Source organism: Erythrolamprus reginae, chromosome 1 (assembly GCF_031021105.1).
Source record: "Erythrolamprus reginae isolate rEryReg1 chromosome 1, rEryReg1.hap1, whole genome shotgun sequence".
Taxonomy (NCBI): Eukaryota; Metazoa; Chordata; class Lepidosauria; order Squamata; family Dipsadidae; genus Erythrolamprus; species Erythrolamprus reginae.
The window spans coordinates 381,704,885-381,719,892 of record NC_091950.1 but is presented as its reverse complement, the minus strand read 5'-3'; the positions used below and the strand labels follow the sequence as shown (position 1 = coordinate 381,719,892).

At 38.9% G+C, this 15,008-nt stretch overlaps 2 protein-coding genes across 7 annotated transcripts in view; one reads left to right on the top strand and one right to left on the bottom strand.

Annotated features, from left to right (window-relative positions):
- Nucleotides 1–10,269, top strand: part of RTN4 (reticulon 4) — a 43,526-nt gene extending 33,257 nt beyond the window's left edge. For all 4 annotated transcript variants that reach the window (XM_070734777.1, XM_070734774.1, XM_070734775.1 and 1 more), the window contains 6 exons: nt 2,362–2,569; nt 4,285–4,423; nt 5,304–5,373; nt 6,785–6,831; nt 8,223–8,281; nt 9,197–10,269. In XM_070734777.1, coding sequence (XP_070590878.1) covers nt 2,362–2,569; nt 4,285–4,423; nt 5,304–5,373; nt 6,785–6,831; nt 8,223–8,281; nt 9,197–9,239 — 566 coding nt within the window. In that variant the 3' untranslated portion in view covers nt 9,240–10,269. The remainder of the gene's footprint in view (nt 1–2,361; nt 2,570–4,284; nt 4,424–5,303; nt 5,374–6,784; nt 6,832–8,222; nt 8,282–9,196) is intronic.
- A 511-nt stretch (nt 10,270–10,780) lies between these two features.
- EML6 (EMAP like 6) overlaps nt 10,781–15,008 on the bottom strand; it is a 123,822-nt gene continuing 119,594 nt past the window's right edge. For all 3 annotated transcript variants that reach the window (XM_070734772.1, XM_070734771.1, XM_070734773.1), the window contains one exon: nt 10,781–13,790. In XM_070734772.1, the coding sequence (XP_070590873.1) occupies nt 13,766–13,790 (25 nt within the window). In that variant the 3' untranslated portion in view covers nt 10,781–13,765. The remainder of the gene's footprint in view (nt 13,791–15,008) is intronic.

Below are 15,008 nucleotides of genomic sequence, written 5' to 3'. Positions count from 1 at the left end.
CTTGTTAGTTGTTTAGTGTTGAGTATAAAGTAGGAAAAACATCTCTCTCTCTCTATCATCTGTCTGTCTGTCTGTCTGTCTGTCTGTCTGTCTGTCATCCACACACCCATCCATCTATCTACTTAGGGCTGTTTTTTTAATAAAGAAATAAAATAAATGTTACGAAGTTAAACAGCAAAAATAAAAGGGCTAGTATGTCTGTATGTCTGTCTGTATGTCTGTCTGTAACATATTTTTTTGCTGATAATGAAAAGGAAGGGAGACTACTATAGATCTATTTTGGGCTTATTTGCCTTCATCAACACACACACACACACACACACACACACACACACACACACCACACACACACACACACAGCCCCTCTCCGAGGACCTTTTCCCTGCAACAACCCTATTAGGTTGGTTAGATCAGCGTTTCCCAACTAGTGTGCCGCGGCACACTAGTGTGCCGCGAGACATGGTCAGGTGTGCCGCCAAACTCCTAGGGCAGCTCCAGCTGGGCGGGGCACTGCCGGTGCGGCTACTTTCCGATGCCGCTATTGCTGGCGCTCTCCTGCCCCAAAGAAGGAAGGCAGGGAAAAAGGAGAGCTTCATTCTTCGCACCGGCAGCAAGAGGAGGAGGGCGCCATCAGCAACGGCACCAAGTAGTAGCTGGGGGATGGCGGTGGCAAGAGCTCCAGGGCGGAGGCACCAGCAGCGCCCCGCCCAGCTGGAGCTTCCCTGGCGGGGGGCGGCAACCAATGTCCTTTGGGGCCCGGAGGGAGGGCGGTGGGAGCAGGAGAGTGCCGGGCCGCGCACGCCTGCGCCAGCGCACCCCAAAACACCCCCCGCACACCCTTTTCCAAGGGCGAAGCCGTGGCCGCCCCCCCGCGCCTCTAGGCCCCTCACGCCCCTGGCTGCTCGCCGCTGCCTTCGCCGAAAGCGCTTTTGTCCCAGGCTCTCAGCGAGGGGGCTGCAGGAGAGGCGGCGAAGGCGATCTCTCTCATTCTCCGAAGGCTGGAGAAAGTGATTTTCAATGTCGGGGGCGCGGGCCGGCGTGCGCTCTCCCCATCCCCCTGCCCCATTCAAAGTAAGCCGGCAGGGGGATGGGGAGAGCGCACGCCGGCCTGCGCCCCCGACATTGAAAATCACTTTCTCCAGCCTCTGGAGAACGAGAGAGATCGCCTTCGCCGCCTCTCCTGCAGCCCCCTGGCTCAGAGCCCGGGACAAAAGCGCTTTCGGCGAAGGCAGCGGCGAGCAGCCAGGGGCGAGAGACATAGCAAGAGAGACAGAGAGAGAAAGAAAGAGAGATAGCAAGAGAGGCAAAGAGAAAAAAAGAGACATATAGCAAGAGGCAGTGAAAGAGAGAGAGAGAGCAAGAAAGAGAGAAAAAAGCAAGAAAGAGATAGCAAGAGAGACAGAGAGAGAGAGCAAGGGAGAGAGAAAGACATAGAGGGAGGGAAGGAGGGAGAGAGAGCAAAAAAGAGGAAGAAAGAAAGAGGGATGGAGAGAGAGAAAGAAGGGAAGGAAGGGAATGAGAGGGAGGGAGAAATAGAGCGAAAGGGAGGGAGAGATTTTTTTTTGTCCAAACTTTTCTTTAGCTGCCCCCACCCCCACCCCGTTCAATGTTCCCCAGGATTTTGAAAATATGAATAATGTGCCGCGGCTCAAAAAAGGTTGGGAAACACTGGGTTAGATAGAGAGAGTGACTGACCTATATGTAACCCAGATTGGTTTCATTACTAACTTGGAATTAGAATAGTATCCCACTTTCTAGCCTGTTGACTTCATCATTGAACCAAATTGGATCTTTATTAGTTTGTTTACCAGAAGTCTGTCTCTCTATCCTCTGTGAAACATGCTCTTTTTTTCTGGGCACATTAGGCATGTTTCACGTCATTTTCATTTTCCAAGAAAGTTTATGGAGTCCATTTGGTGGGACCAAGTACATTCTGGGAAGTCAAAGTGATGACAGAGGCTAATGATTTTGCTTTACAATATGCCATTTCCCATTGCACATTATGTGCAAGGTAAAGTGGGTGCTATTTTTAGATCTCGATTTAAAAAAAAACCGATTTTAAAAAAATTAGTTGTATTTGTATTCCTGGCAGATAGCAAATAAGTTGTTTGCTTATTCTCCTTTAACTCAGCAGGATATGAAGAAAACAAAACAAATGGCTTCACATTTCTCAGATTATCATTTTTGGTTATCATATTTGGAAAACATTGTACAAATTTAATGCATGAATAAAGTGTGGTTGTGTGTATGCATGTATATTTGTTATTGTTACATTTCCGTTAATAACACATTCAGGTTTCCTTGCTATGCTGTAATATTAGAGACTGCATTCTAATCTCCTGTCCTTTAACTTTCTCTTAGTGGTTGACCTCCTATACTGGCGAGACATTAAGAAGACTGGTGTGGTGTTTGGAGCCAGCTTGTTCCTGCTTCTTTCTTTAACAGTGTTCAGTATCGTGAGTGTGATAGCGTATATCGGCTTGGGCCTCCTGTCAGTGACCATCAGTTTAAGAATATACAAAGGAGTTATCCAAGCTGTCCAGAAGTCAGAGGAAGGCCATCCGTTTGGGTAAATATTTGTGCTTTTCCCTATTTATAATAATTATATTTGCTGTAAAATGGGAGCTAAAGAGCCTTTGGATTTTTTTTAATAATATGAAGGAGACTGCTTACTAATTGCTGAGTTTTCAGCCAGAAAACTAGAGAAAGACGCCTTAGATCTCCGTGTTATTTCATGAGTATTGTAACCCTTACAATGCATCATATTATGATGCATTCTGGCATTGCATGTTGTGAGAACACAACAGCACCATATTATGGTCTGGTGTATACAATATGCAAAGACATTGACTACTTTCCCAAGATGTATGAATCATATATTATTGAAATAAATTTTATCCTAATGTAGCATATTATATGAACACAGCCTTATTTCATAGTCAAATGTTGTATCACCTCTGCAATCAGATTTAAATTAATTTAAAGCACATATTGAGATATGAAACAATGTACCGAGTTTGGGTCAGTCTTTACTGTACACAAACATAAGTGTACACAAATAGCTTATGAAGCTTCTTGGATGAGAAGTGAAACATCTTCAAAAAGCCCCCCAAAAGTCCAATTGCCTCTTAACAACAACAGAGTTGGAAGTGACCTTAGAGGTCTTCTAGTCCAACCCCGTGCTTAGGCAGGAAACCCTACACTACTTCTACTTCAGACAGATGGTTATCCAACATCTGCTTAAAAACTTCCATTGTTGGGGCATTCACAACTTCTGGAGGCAAGCTGTTCCACTGATCAATTATTATGTCAGGAAATTTCTCCTTAGTTCTAAGTTACTTCTCTCGTTTAGTTTCCATCCATTGCTTCGTGTTCTACCCTCATGTACTTTGGAGAATAGGTTGACTCCTCCTTTGTAACTCCTGAGGTATTGGAAGACTGCTATCATGTCTCCCCTGGTCCTTCTTTTCATTAAACTAGCCATGCCCAGTTCTTCCAACTGTTTTTCATATGTTTTAGCTTCCAGTCCCCTAATCATCTTTGTCATTCTTCTCTGCACTCTTTTTAGAGTCTCAACATCCTTTTTGCATCGTGGCGAGCAAAACTGAATGCAGTATTCCAAGTGTGGCTTTACCAAGGCCTTATAAAGTGGCATTAACACTTCATGTGACCTTGATTCTATCCCTCTGTTAGTGCAGCCTAGAACTCTGTTGGCTTTTTTGGCAGCTACTGCACACTGCTGGCTCATATTTAAATGGTTGTCCTCTAGGACTCCAAGATCCCTCTCACAGTTACTACTGTTGAGCAATGTACTGCACAATGTACTACATATACTGTAACTATGCGTTTTGTTTTTCTTGCCTAAATGTAGAACCTTACTTTTTTATCATTGAATTTCATTTTGTTAGATAGAGCCCATTGTTCAAGTTTGTCAAGATCCTTCTGTATTTTGCGCCTATCTTCTAGAGTGTTGGCTGCTCCTGCCAATCTTGAAAAATTGCTTCCCCTTTGTCAGCCATTGTTAAATGGTCAGGCTTACTTTCATATGTCAGTTACTGGAAATAAAGCCTAAGATTTTAAATATTGCACCATTTAACCATTTTGATTGATTTATTAAGGGCATGTACTATATTTATTAGAGACATGTTCTAAAGTCTTGTCCATCTGAACAGTTATTTGATAAGGTGACCTTTTCTTTATTTTTATTGTGCTCTGATTGAGAATTTGGAGAGCTTAAAAACTCTGTTTTTAATTGTATTGAAATTAACCTATTTCCTCTTCCAGTGCTTACTTGAGTAGAGATGTCGCTGTGTCTGAGGAGCTTGTTAAAAAATACAGCCATGCTGTGCTTGGTCATCTCAACAACACAGTGAAGGAACTCAGGCGCCTTTTCCTAGTGGATGATTTGGTGGATTCTCTAAAGGTAAAATATTTCATTTCCCCATCTTAGCTTAAGAATTGTATAAGATGAGGAAACTGATTGACTTGAGGAGCTATCTGACACTAAGTAGAATGAAGCTAACTCTTGTATAATAACTAATCTTACTAATGAAAAAAATATGCTCAAGAAAATTTAAAATGTGAAAATAGCTCTGTTGAAAACTAAGCAAGCAGTTCTACTATTTATGGCTTTTTCCAACTTGTTCTATATGGAATTAAAAGAACTTGTAACTTTTCCTATATGGAATTAAAATGAAACAAAAGATGTGAGCTTTTACATCAAATATATTTAAATATGGACCTTTACAAACCTGGCCATATCACAATACACTGGAAGGTAAACCATGTGTCAACTCTGAATTGAACTTCGCTGAAGCTTGAAGCTTCGTAGTTACCACACAGTCTAAGGTGGAGAGGAGTAGATAGACTGTCTTCAGACACAAGAAGTCTTCCCATGGGAACCAAGGTGATCCCAACAGGTGGCAGTTAAAACTGTTTTAATTGGACAATATGACTTAGGACAATTGGGGAGGGAAATAGTTATACTTTAATTATGATATTAACACAGGAAACTTCAGAGTTGGTTTTCATTAGCTGTGCCGATGTGATGTGTCCAAAAACATGTTCTTTGAAGAATGTTCCTGCCCAGAAGTTCCGATTTCCTTGGATGTGTTACTCGGAATGCTAACACCAGAATTGTATAATGTATTATTTGTATTTGTATAAGTTAAGAGATTTGTGAGTTGTTGTAGCTTGCAGCCCACCAAAGCACCTTACATTTGTACTGCTAATATAGTCAAGTAACTTAAGCAGATATTCCATATGGTATATAAAAATAATGTATTCATTATTTTTTCTTTCAGTTTGCAGTATTGATGTGGGTGTTTACCTATGTTGGTGCCTTGTTCAATGGTTTGACATTGCTGATACTGGGTGAGTTCGCCTACAGAAAACAAACTATTATTATTAGACCACATAATAGTTTTGATTGCTGATGAGCCTACAAAACTCTGGGAAATTAATAGGGAAATCTCTAAAATAAAACATTGTTACAGATAATCCTTGTTTGGCAACTGTCTGCAGTTATGACACTGCTGAAAAAGTAACTTTGCAATCAATGTCCATATTTACAAATGATTTCCCCCCTCAATCATGCATTTGTCATTGCAGTCAGTACTGGTTGTCCTGTGCCAGACTCATCCCCCTCCCCAACTTGCTCCGCCACTAATGGGGAGCAGAGAGATTGCCAAAACTAGTTTATCTGTTTCTGAGCTGCTTTTCTTCATATGTTACAGTAGATCCCTAAAAAGTGTTAGACAAGCTACGATCAGTCCTTACAGCAATCACTCACTTAATGACTGAGTTGCCAGTCCAATTGCAATTGCCAAATGAGGTTCATGTGTAATAGTTAAAGATAATCTGAATCAGCAAAACAGCACTTATGGGCAACACCTAAAAACATTTTTAAAAAAGCTGAAATTGTATTAAGTTTACCAGCTCCTGAGATCTCAAGTGAAGATGCTAACATTTTGTTAGATTTGAATTTAAAACTGAAATCCTATGAAAGTACTTGTAATACTTCAGAGATTTAAGGAAAAATAACTGAAACAGATTATTATTGGTGCTCTGCCATTACATGATGGTGTCCTGGGCTTCCAAAAGTTGTTGTAAGGAAAGGCTACAATCTGTGTGAAAAGGAAAAATGCGGATTCCAGAAGCACAGCAACTTTTGGTGTGAACATATAGTGACTGTTATGCATATATGTTTATTATTTTCTGAAAAAATAAGTAAACCGCATTAAAATGTTTCACCTTTTTCAAAGGTCAATATGATAATGACCCTAAGCATCCAGTAATTATCCATTCATAAATGAATGGCAGAAAAGAAATTGAGGGTTTTAGAATAGCCAAGTCTAAGTCCACCAAGATGCTGTGGGATATTTGAAACAAGCTCTGCATCCAAGGAACCCCCTCAGATACTACACAGTTTGTTTTTGGGGGGGGGGAATCTGTGTGAGAAAATTCCTCCTGGTTGGTATCAGATATATGTAGACAGTTGTTACAAACACTTAATTGAGTTTGTTTTATTGGAGCTAAGGGTGTACTTCCTTTTTCCCCAAAGGAAATGGCATTCATGTTATTTTTTGTTGAATAAATCACTGAAAGTCCATTTTGAATGAAGATAAAATATTGATACCGGCTATAGATACTTTGTCACACAACTGTCCGTCTGTAGTTATAGCTATGATATAACTACTTCATTCACATACATTATCTGGGGCCAGTTTGTGATAATTTTCAAATGGTTTTCATACTAAGTTTAAATATGTTTCTCTTCTTCCAGCACTGATATCACTTTTCAGTATTCCTGTTATTTATGAGAAGCACCAGGTGAGTATGGGGTTGTGGCATGCTTATTGATAATACAACAATAAAATAACTAGCTTCTTAAGGATACAAAGAATATATTGTGTTTGAAAAGATGAAGAGGATTCTAGAGGACAGTGGCCTCTACTATTCTAAAGGACAATGCCTAAACTACTGTTCTAGTTTTAGCAAGAGTTAAGTAAGACATGAAAGGGCTACAGAAATCCAAGCAGTCACTATTTAAAACAAATAAACCCACCGCTATTATATAGTGGTCATCCTAACTTTTGTGTCTCAGATGTGGCAGCCCTAGGATTGATATTAAAAGTAAAGAGATCATATTCCTTTGAATTGATAACAGCTTGAATCATTTGGAAAATTCATCTGGGTTGGATTTCATCTTTCAACATTAGGAGTCCCTTCTTAACATTATAGTTTTTATAGCTGAGACATGATAGTGCTCCTCTTAAGTGAAGTTAAGAAAGTATTTTGTAACTAGTTGACATGTTTTATGGCAGGGCTTTACAAGATAGGAGCAAGAATACTTTCTCCCCAAGAATCAATTTTTTTCCAGTAAAAAATGGCTTCCTCTATAGATGATAGAAATGGAAATATCTTCAAGCATTATTTCAAACGTATATTTATAACAAGATTTTGCATAGTCATAAACCTACTATTTTTGTACAAATTTCTGAATAAAAAGTAGTTAAAATATCACAATAATTTCATGCTTCCAAATTTGAAAAGGTTAATGAAATAACTATCAGTTTTCTCTTTGGAAAATCTTCTGATTTATTCAATATTTTTCAAATTACAAAACACAGTTGAGAAACAACCAAGAATTAATTAATATGCTAGAGTTCAAATGTGAATTATTGGAATTGAAAAAAGTAAGGCAGGTTTGATAAATGTTCAAATGACCAGGAATCCATAATTTTTTGGAGTTCAAGGTTTGCAGTAGGGGTGGGCTTAGCTATTTTTCCTTCATGGATAATGTATTGAGATTTTTAAGTTATAACCATCCGGTCTATTCTAGGGCTTAGATTTCAGTATTTGGTAGATAAATTGCAGAGATCCACTTTGGTGTAGTGGTTAAGGCATAAGCTAGAAATTGCGATTGTTCTGTTCCCACCATAATGCCATCTGGGTGACTTTGGACCAGTCACTTTTTTGTAGTCTAGGAAGCAGGCAGTGGCGCAACACTGATGATAATGTTTCCAAGAAAAGTGCAGGGTCAGTTCAGATGGTTACCAGAAATCAAGATTGAGTCAAGGACACCCCCGATGTTGTATTGTTTCCACTCATGTAATTTCTTGTGGTTTGCTTGATTTTGTTTTAAATGTGATGCTAACCACATCATGGTTTTCATGATATAGAAACCAACTAATTGAAATTATTTGTTAATTGTATTTCAGGCCCAAATTGACCATTATGTGGAACTTGTAAACAAGAATGTGAAAGATGGAATGGCAAAGTAAGTTTACGGCATACTTGTAGTACTTTAGAGATAGTCCACAGGTTACAGTGGCAAATTGGAACCAGAATTTTCATTGCAAAACGTGGTAATAAAGAGCAACATCGTGACAACACAGTGTAGCAATGACAACTCAGCAGGAAGGGGTGGGAGCCTCACGCATGGACTGTGGAAGGGTGTATTTGGAGGTGTGCCATGGATGCAGGTGGGGGTAGCATTTGGAGGTGCCCATGAATGGGTGCTACATAGTTGTGGATGGTGGGGGGGACATTGTCAAGTGGGGGTGCTGTGGGTGGATGCGCACTATGGAGGACATGCAGGTGGTGGTATGGTGGTGTAGTTCCTTGAGATCGCTTACTCTGTAGCAAGGCTTCTTTGGAAAAAAGGTGGGAATGTCTTATGGGAATGACTTGCAACATTTCCTTCTGGCTTCCTCACTGATTTTGCTGTGGGACAGGAGGGAAGATTGTATATGATGCTACAACCAGTGCAAGTGCAGACCAGTTGCTAAGTGCCCAAGTGACCATAGTGATGCTATGATGGCTGGAACTTCAGGGAGTGATTACAAGTATCACTCATTCAGCTCCACTGCAACTTTGGTTATTGAGCGAGTGGCTGCAACTGGTTGAAACTTTGTAGTTTCCAAAGTAACTTTCAAACCAAGCCGTAGACATGACTGTAAAATAAATATGTTCATATATAGTGATAAGTCACTTGATATGTCTGGATACATTTTATTCAGTTACTATAAGTTGGGAACAGGATATGTAAAGAGAGTGCTTCTGTGACATGTACAGCACATTTTTAAGACTGGTGCATAATTAATACATTAGATTGTATTAGATTGTAAGCAATTGGCTTTTCTTCGAAAACAAAGTGTGACTTTTTTGAAACCTAATTTTTCCTCCCCTACAGGGTTCAAGCTAAAATTCCTGGACTGAAGCGTAAAACTGAATGAAATCAAGAAGCAACTTTTATTAAAACAAATCATCTTTTAAGTGGGGATGGGAGGCATATTCATTTGGATTATATGGGGAGGGTCAGGGAACAGCAAGCCTTGACATTGCAGTGCAATTTCACAGATCTTTATTTTTTAGGAACAGTGTTTCAGAGGGAGGAAAATAACCTGTGTGTATGTCCATCCTAAGTATTGTAAGCTGCTACATATGGATTTAAACCTAATCCTCTTTGCTTCTCCCATATGCAGCACAGGTTAACCTAACCATTTGGAGAGCTGTACATTTTATGCTTTGGCCAAGATAGTCATGTCATGTTTCAAGAGGGGTTAGTGTATGGAAAACGTTTCCTTTAGCACTGTCTCTGGTTTTGTGTTGATTGATTGCTGATTTTCTAAAATGAAATGTTTAGAATATGCCATTAAAGCAAGCTTGAAAAGCCTTGCCGTGTTGGTATCAAGTTTAGCTGTATTGTGCTTTTAATTCTACTATTTTATCAATTGCCAATATAAAATTAAATATATAGTGTGTCACAGCTGCTTAGGATGTCCAGCTCCTCCATAGTGATTGAAATACTAGATAAATGAACTGAGGTTTTTCTGAGCTCCTTAATATATTAGCTTAAATTTTCAGGAAAAAAAACCCTAGTACCTATTAAATAAACAAAACCAACTCTGCACATTACAGTTTCTGCCATATTCTTTGCTGCACAAACTCCTATAGTCTATTTTAAGTAAACAAGTTTACAGTTCTCAAAACTCTGAATCTGTGGAATGAATTTCTGACGGTATGATCCTCAGATCCTTGCAGGCAGAACAAGGAGCCCCTGGCATGCTTGTTTTCCATTGTGCTTGGAATCCTCAGCATCTGTGCATGGGTCAGTGGATTGTACCCCGATGCTGCAAATGCCATTTGGACATTTCAAATACATGTGGGGTTTAAGCTGTATTGAACTATGTCTGTGGGATGCATTGTGAAATGTAAAAAGAAAACAAATTTGAGTTATCAATAAAGTGTATGGACTCGTGTAAATGTGATTGCCCTTAACATGCTATACCATCGTGCTTCACAACTGAGCGTATGAACAATTATGACTAAAAATGATTGATTTATACCCAACATTAGGAATTCTGTTGATGTGGTTGACTTATGCTTACGCACATTACTGCTTGATTATCCAATTAAAACCATAGTTATATTCTAGTTTAGTAACACCTTAATTCTCAGTGGACTTTGCTGAGAAGTAATCAGAATTTTGTGTATAAATCTTAGTATGACAATTTAAATGGTTTTACATGATGCAGTTGTATCAATTTGGGGAACATGTTCTCACTCTATTAAACGTAAGCTAATATTACTATCCTGCCAGTCTTTTAAATAACAATTCTAAGGAACATGTGATAAAGAAAATCACAAAATTAAGGTAGAATATTAAGGTATTTTAAAAGCTTTGCCCTGGAATAAATCAACCATTAATATTTCTTTTCCACAAGAAGCATACTGTATTTCCAATATGCTGGACATTACTGAAGAAAATCTGGCATCAGTTTTCAAATAAAATTTTTACTGAATCATTTCAAAAATAAATTCATGCAGTACTATTTAAATTTACATTATAATACAGCATTAAATTAAGCATAAAGTTCTAAATGATATAAACAAGATTTCTTCCACACACAAATATATTATTCATCTTCAATTTTCTTCACAATTTGACTATACAGCAGCTCATTCAGTTACAGATTCAAGGTGCACTCCATATGAAAGGCCAGTATTACAACAGAGGCAAACAAGGTGACCACCTGACATCACCAGATGGATATGGTTATATTGGCTAAAACGGGGAACTTTTTCTTATGAACAATAAAGGAATAAGACTGCATAGGACATGTGTATGAAATAAAGGAGTATAAGGCATTAACATATTGCATTAATCAAATAACACACACACAGCAGTCCATTAAATTTACAAAAGCACTTGTGTTGTATACATTATTATATCAGAAACATACCCCCCTTTCCCGTTTTTCTTTCATCAACTCTAAAAGGAATTTGTTCCTTTTAAAATGACCTTTTAATATCTTCAACCTGATTCCTCTAATCGTGAATTCAGACTGACATTTCCCATTTTTTTCCTTCTCACTACCCATTGTGAAATAAACTAATGCTACAAAGAATCTAGGATTGTTTCACTGCATGATTTATAGAAAGTAAGAGTTGTGCTGGACAAGATCAAAAGCCACCTTAGTCCAGCAATCTTATTTCCCATGGCCTTGGGAAGCCCACAAGCAGGATATAATCTCAACAGTACATTCCTGCCTTTGACTATCAGAAGTTGCATTCAAGTGTGAAGCATGTCACCTATTATATTGAAGGAAAAAGTATTGTCATCCTGATCATCCACTGAAAAGCTGCAGGCTTCAGTAATTGCAATACGCTCTTCAAATTCTACAGTTAAATGGTCCCCTACCACACAAATGTGTACGATTGCCAATTTATCACTGGCCTGTAAGTTAAACAAATGCCCTTAAACCACTTCATGAAGGAAAGGGAACTTTCCCCCCCTTGAAGTTAAAATGCCATCTTGGCTATTGCTTGGCTGGATAAAAGGTATTGAAAAATGTACCTCAAATGGGAAGGAAAGGAAGGGTGTTTATTCGTTTTACATTTCATTCTACCACTTCTCTGAAGTCCTAATTTCCAAATGTAGTGTCAAAGTGATTGACCATTATTTTTAGTTTCTGCCTTGTACTTTTACACTTTGCTGTTGATATTAAGTGAGGAGGCTGAAATTTGGTCTAAATAAATAAATAAAAATAAACATGGTGGCATTTAGGGGGGAAAGTGACTTCGCCAGCCCTCGTCAGTTTGTAGATTTTAGCACCATGAGCAGAAAATAGGCAATGGCAGAAGACTGTTATATCCTGCAGTATCTGAAAAGGTTTCAAAAGGCACTTTGTAGAAAAATGGCAAAAAAGAATTTCATCTAATACACTTAATGGAAGATGGGAGAAAGCATTGCTAATTAGTTCATATTTGAATAAAATCAGCCACAAACCAAACCCTGCTTTTATCTTAATGTATCCAGTTCATAATATGCTTTTAAGAATGATGGAACACGTTTAAGAAATAAGGAAGCTTGCCTTCACTATTTTCATATTGAAGTATTTCATTTTTTAAATAGACCGCTGAAGCCTTATTTCTACAGCAGGGGCCCTACATTTATGGCCCTTGTAATAATTTGGTATGGTCCATTACTTAAGAACCTTGTGGCCACTGAGGTCGGGAACCTATGTACAGATATCTCTACATGCAGGCACCAAAGTGACTAATTTCAAATCAATCTTATAGTTCTCTTGGGAACAGCTCAGCCAGATTGGTTGGGCCGTGCGATCCAATGCTCCAATGCCTATTGCACTGGCAGCACCCTGTCTAAGAACACATGCCCTGAGAGCTCCAAGCAGAGCCCCAGACATGGTGCTGCGGCAGAACTTGGAGAAGGGGGCCTGGCCTGGCCCGGCTGTCTTGCTGTGAGCATCCCTATGCCAAACAAGGCATCAGCCAACAAATGGAGGAGAGCTTGGCTAGAGATAACAGGCAGGAGGACAAAAGTGAATAAAGAAAATTCTGAAAGTGAAGCCTGTTCAATAAGGAAAAAAAGCAGGATTTTGGCTAATGGGACTGGAGGGGCATGATGGCTTAGCAGTTAAGACACTGGCTTGTCAGCTGGAAAGTCAACAACCTGGGTTTGAGACCCAAGCATGCACAATGGGATGAGCTCCCATACTCACTCCAACTCCTGCCAACCTAGCTGTTTGAAAGCATGCAAATGAGAGTAGATAAAATAGAGAAATAAGTCCTGCTTCAGCACAAAGGTTACTGTGTTCCGTATTTTCATGCTGGCCACATGATGATGAAAGTGTCTCAGATAATGCAGGCTCCAGCTAAGAATCGGAGATGAGCACCACCCCTATGAGTCAGTCATGACTGGGGAGGGGAAACCTTTAAAAGCTTATAGTAGGATGGGACTAAAACCAGATATTGATGTTATAGTTAATGGAAAATGCTGCCAGCCAAATGGCCAAAATGGCTGCTTTGCTTTGTAATAAAGCTTGATTTAAGAGCACAATATGTTATGTTACATGACCTGATACTTTTCATTTTGGACTTAATTCATGTACAGAAAGGTTTCAGTCTTGTGGCCGTTAGGCTAAGACTCACATGGCACTTGTGACAATTTGAGTTTGAGACCCTGGCCTTGGCATTGTATTCCTGAATATTTAATTTGGCAAGACAGATTTTAGTATGTATTAGAATAATTAATTTAAAGTCCATACTAAATTAGGTAATATTTGATTTGATTTTGCATATATTTGGGGATGTATTACATAGTCTAACTGTGTCTTTAATAAATAAATAAACAGTTTGTAATCCCAGCCATGCTGAGATCTTGAACGGTTTCCATGCATTTACTGTTTGGCACTCAAATGGCAGTGGTGGCAAGAATGATCCTGGAGAGTTGTGACCTTTAAAGACATCGCCATACAAATACACTGAAGAAGAAAAAATAACATATTATTACAAATAAACAACCGATGTGGCTAAAATTGTACTGCAAGCTTGTTCTCCACCCATCCAGCCCCATATCCCACCACATTTCAAGCAAGAAATACCAACTAACAAGAATTAATTTCCCACCACTGTCATACACCGTTTTTACAAAGACCATAATATGATAATGTCAAACGTGTGTGCCTGCACTAAACAGAATTCCTTACAGTGAACTTTTGAGCATCTATTGCAGCTTAATAAAAGGGACAGCTAGAGAAACTGAAATACATGAAGTACATGGAGATTTTCTATTGGAGTTAGATGAGATTAATTGCTTGGGTTTTATATATACTTGATGTGGAGATCCCCTGTAATGAACCAGATTAAACTACCATTTTATAGAAAGTGATGGAAGAGAGGATATTTATAATTTATTTGGGTTTACATGCTATGGTGAGCGCAACATTCTATTCTGTATAGATCACTCGTATCCCTGAACAGATGAAAAACTAACTATCCTCTGCCAAAACAAGCACAGGGACTATACACCCCCATGGATTATTATATATATAACAGGGTCCTTGATTCAAGTGAGCCCCAATTCTTTAATTTTGGGGTGCAGTGCATATATTCTATTCACTTTGCTTGGATAAAAAACATGCCTCTCACTTATTTTTTGCCATTTCACAATTTCTTCTCTGCAACCCATTAACGCAGAAAGGTTCTATGGTGATTTTCTTAAACTTGTTTAGAGAAAAAAGATTCAAATTTTTCACAGCAAAAGATAAAAAAAATCTGCACATCTTTTTTTGACTACATTTTAGTTCTGCCCTTTTCCCTCAAGGAATTCAGGTTATTAGAGGTAGTCCTCGACTTAAGACTTAAGACCACTGCAACTTTGAACGATCACTAAATGAAGTGTTGTAAGTTGAGGACTCCCTTTACTGAACTCAGCATCATGACAGCCCTCAGGAGAATGTCATATGATGATCTTATCAAGGTTTCTCAGTTAGATTCAGATGAGGGTGAACCAGAGCTTGGCTTTCTCCCATTTCAACTCAAAATCTCCAAGTACATCAGACTGCTAGCTGCTGTTTGGCAGTTCAAATCTCACTGGCTCAAGGTTGACTCAGCCTTCCATCCTTCTGTGGTGGGTAAAATGAGGATCAAAATTGTTAGGGGCAATATGCTGACTTTGTAAACCACTTAGAGAGGATTGT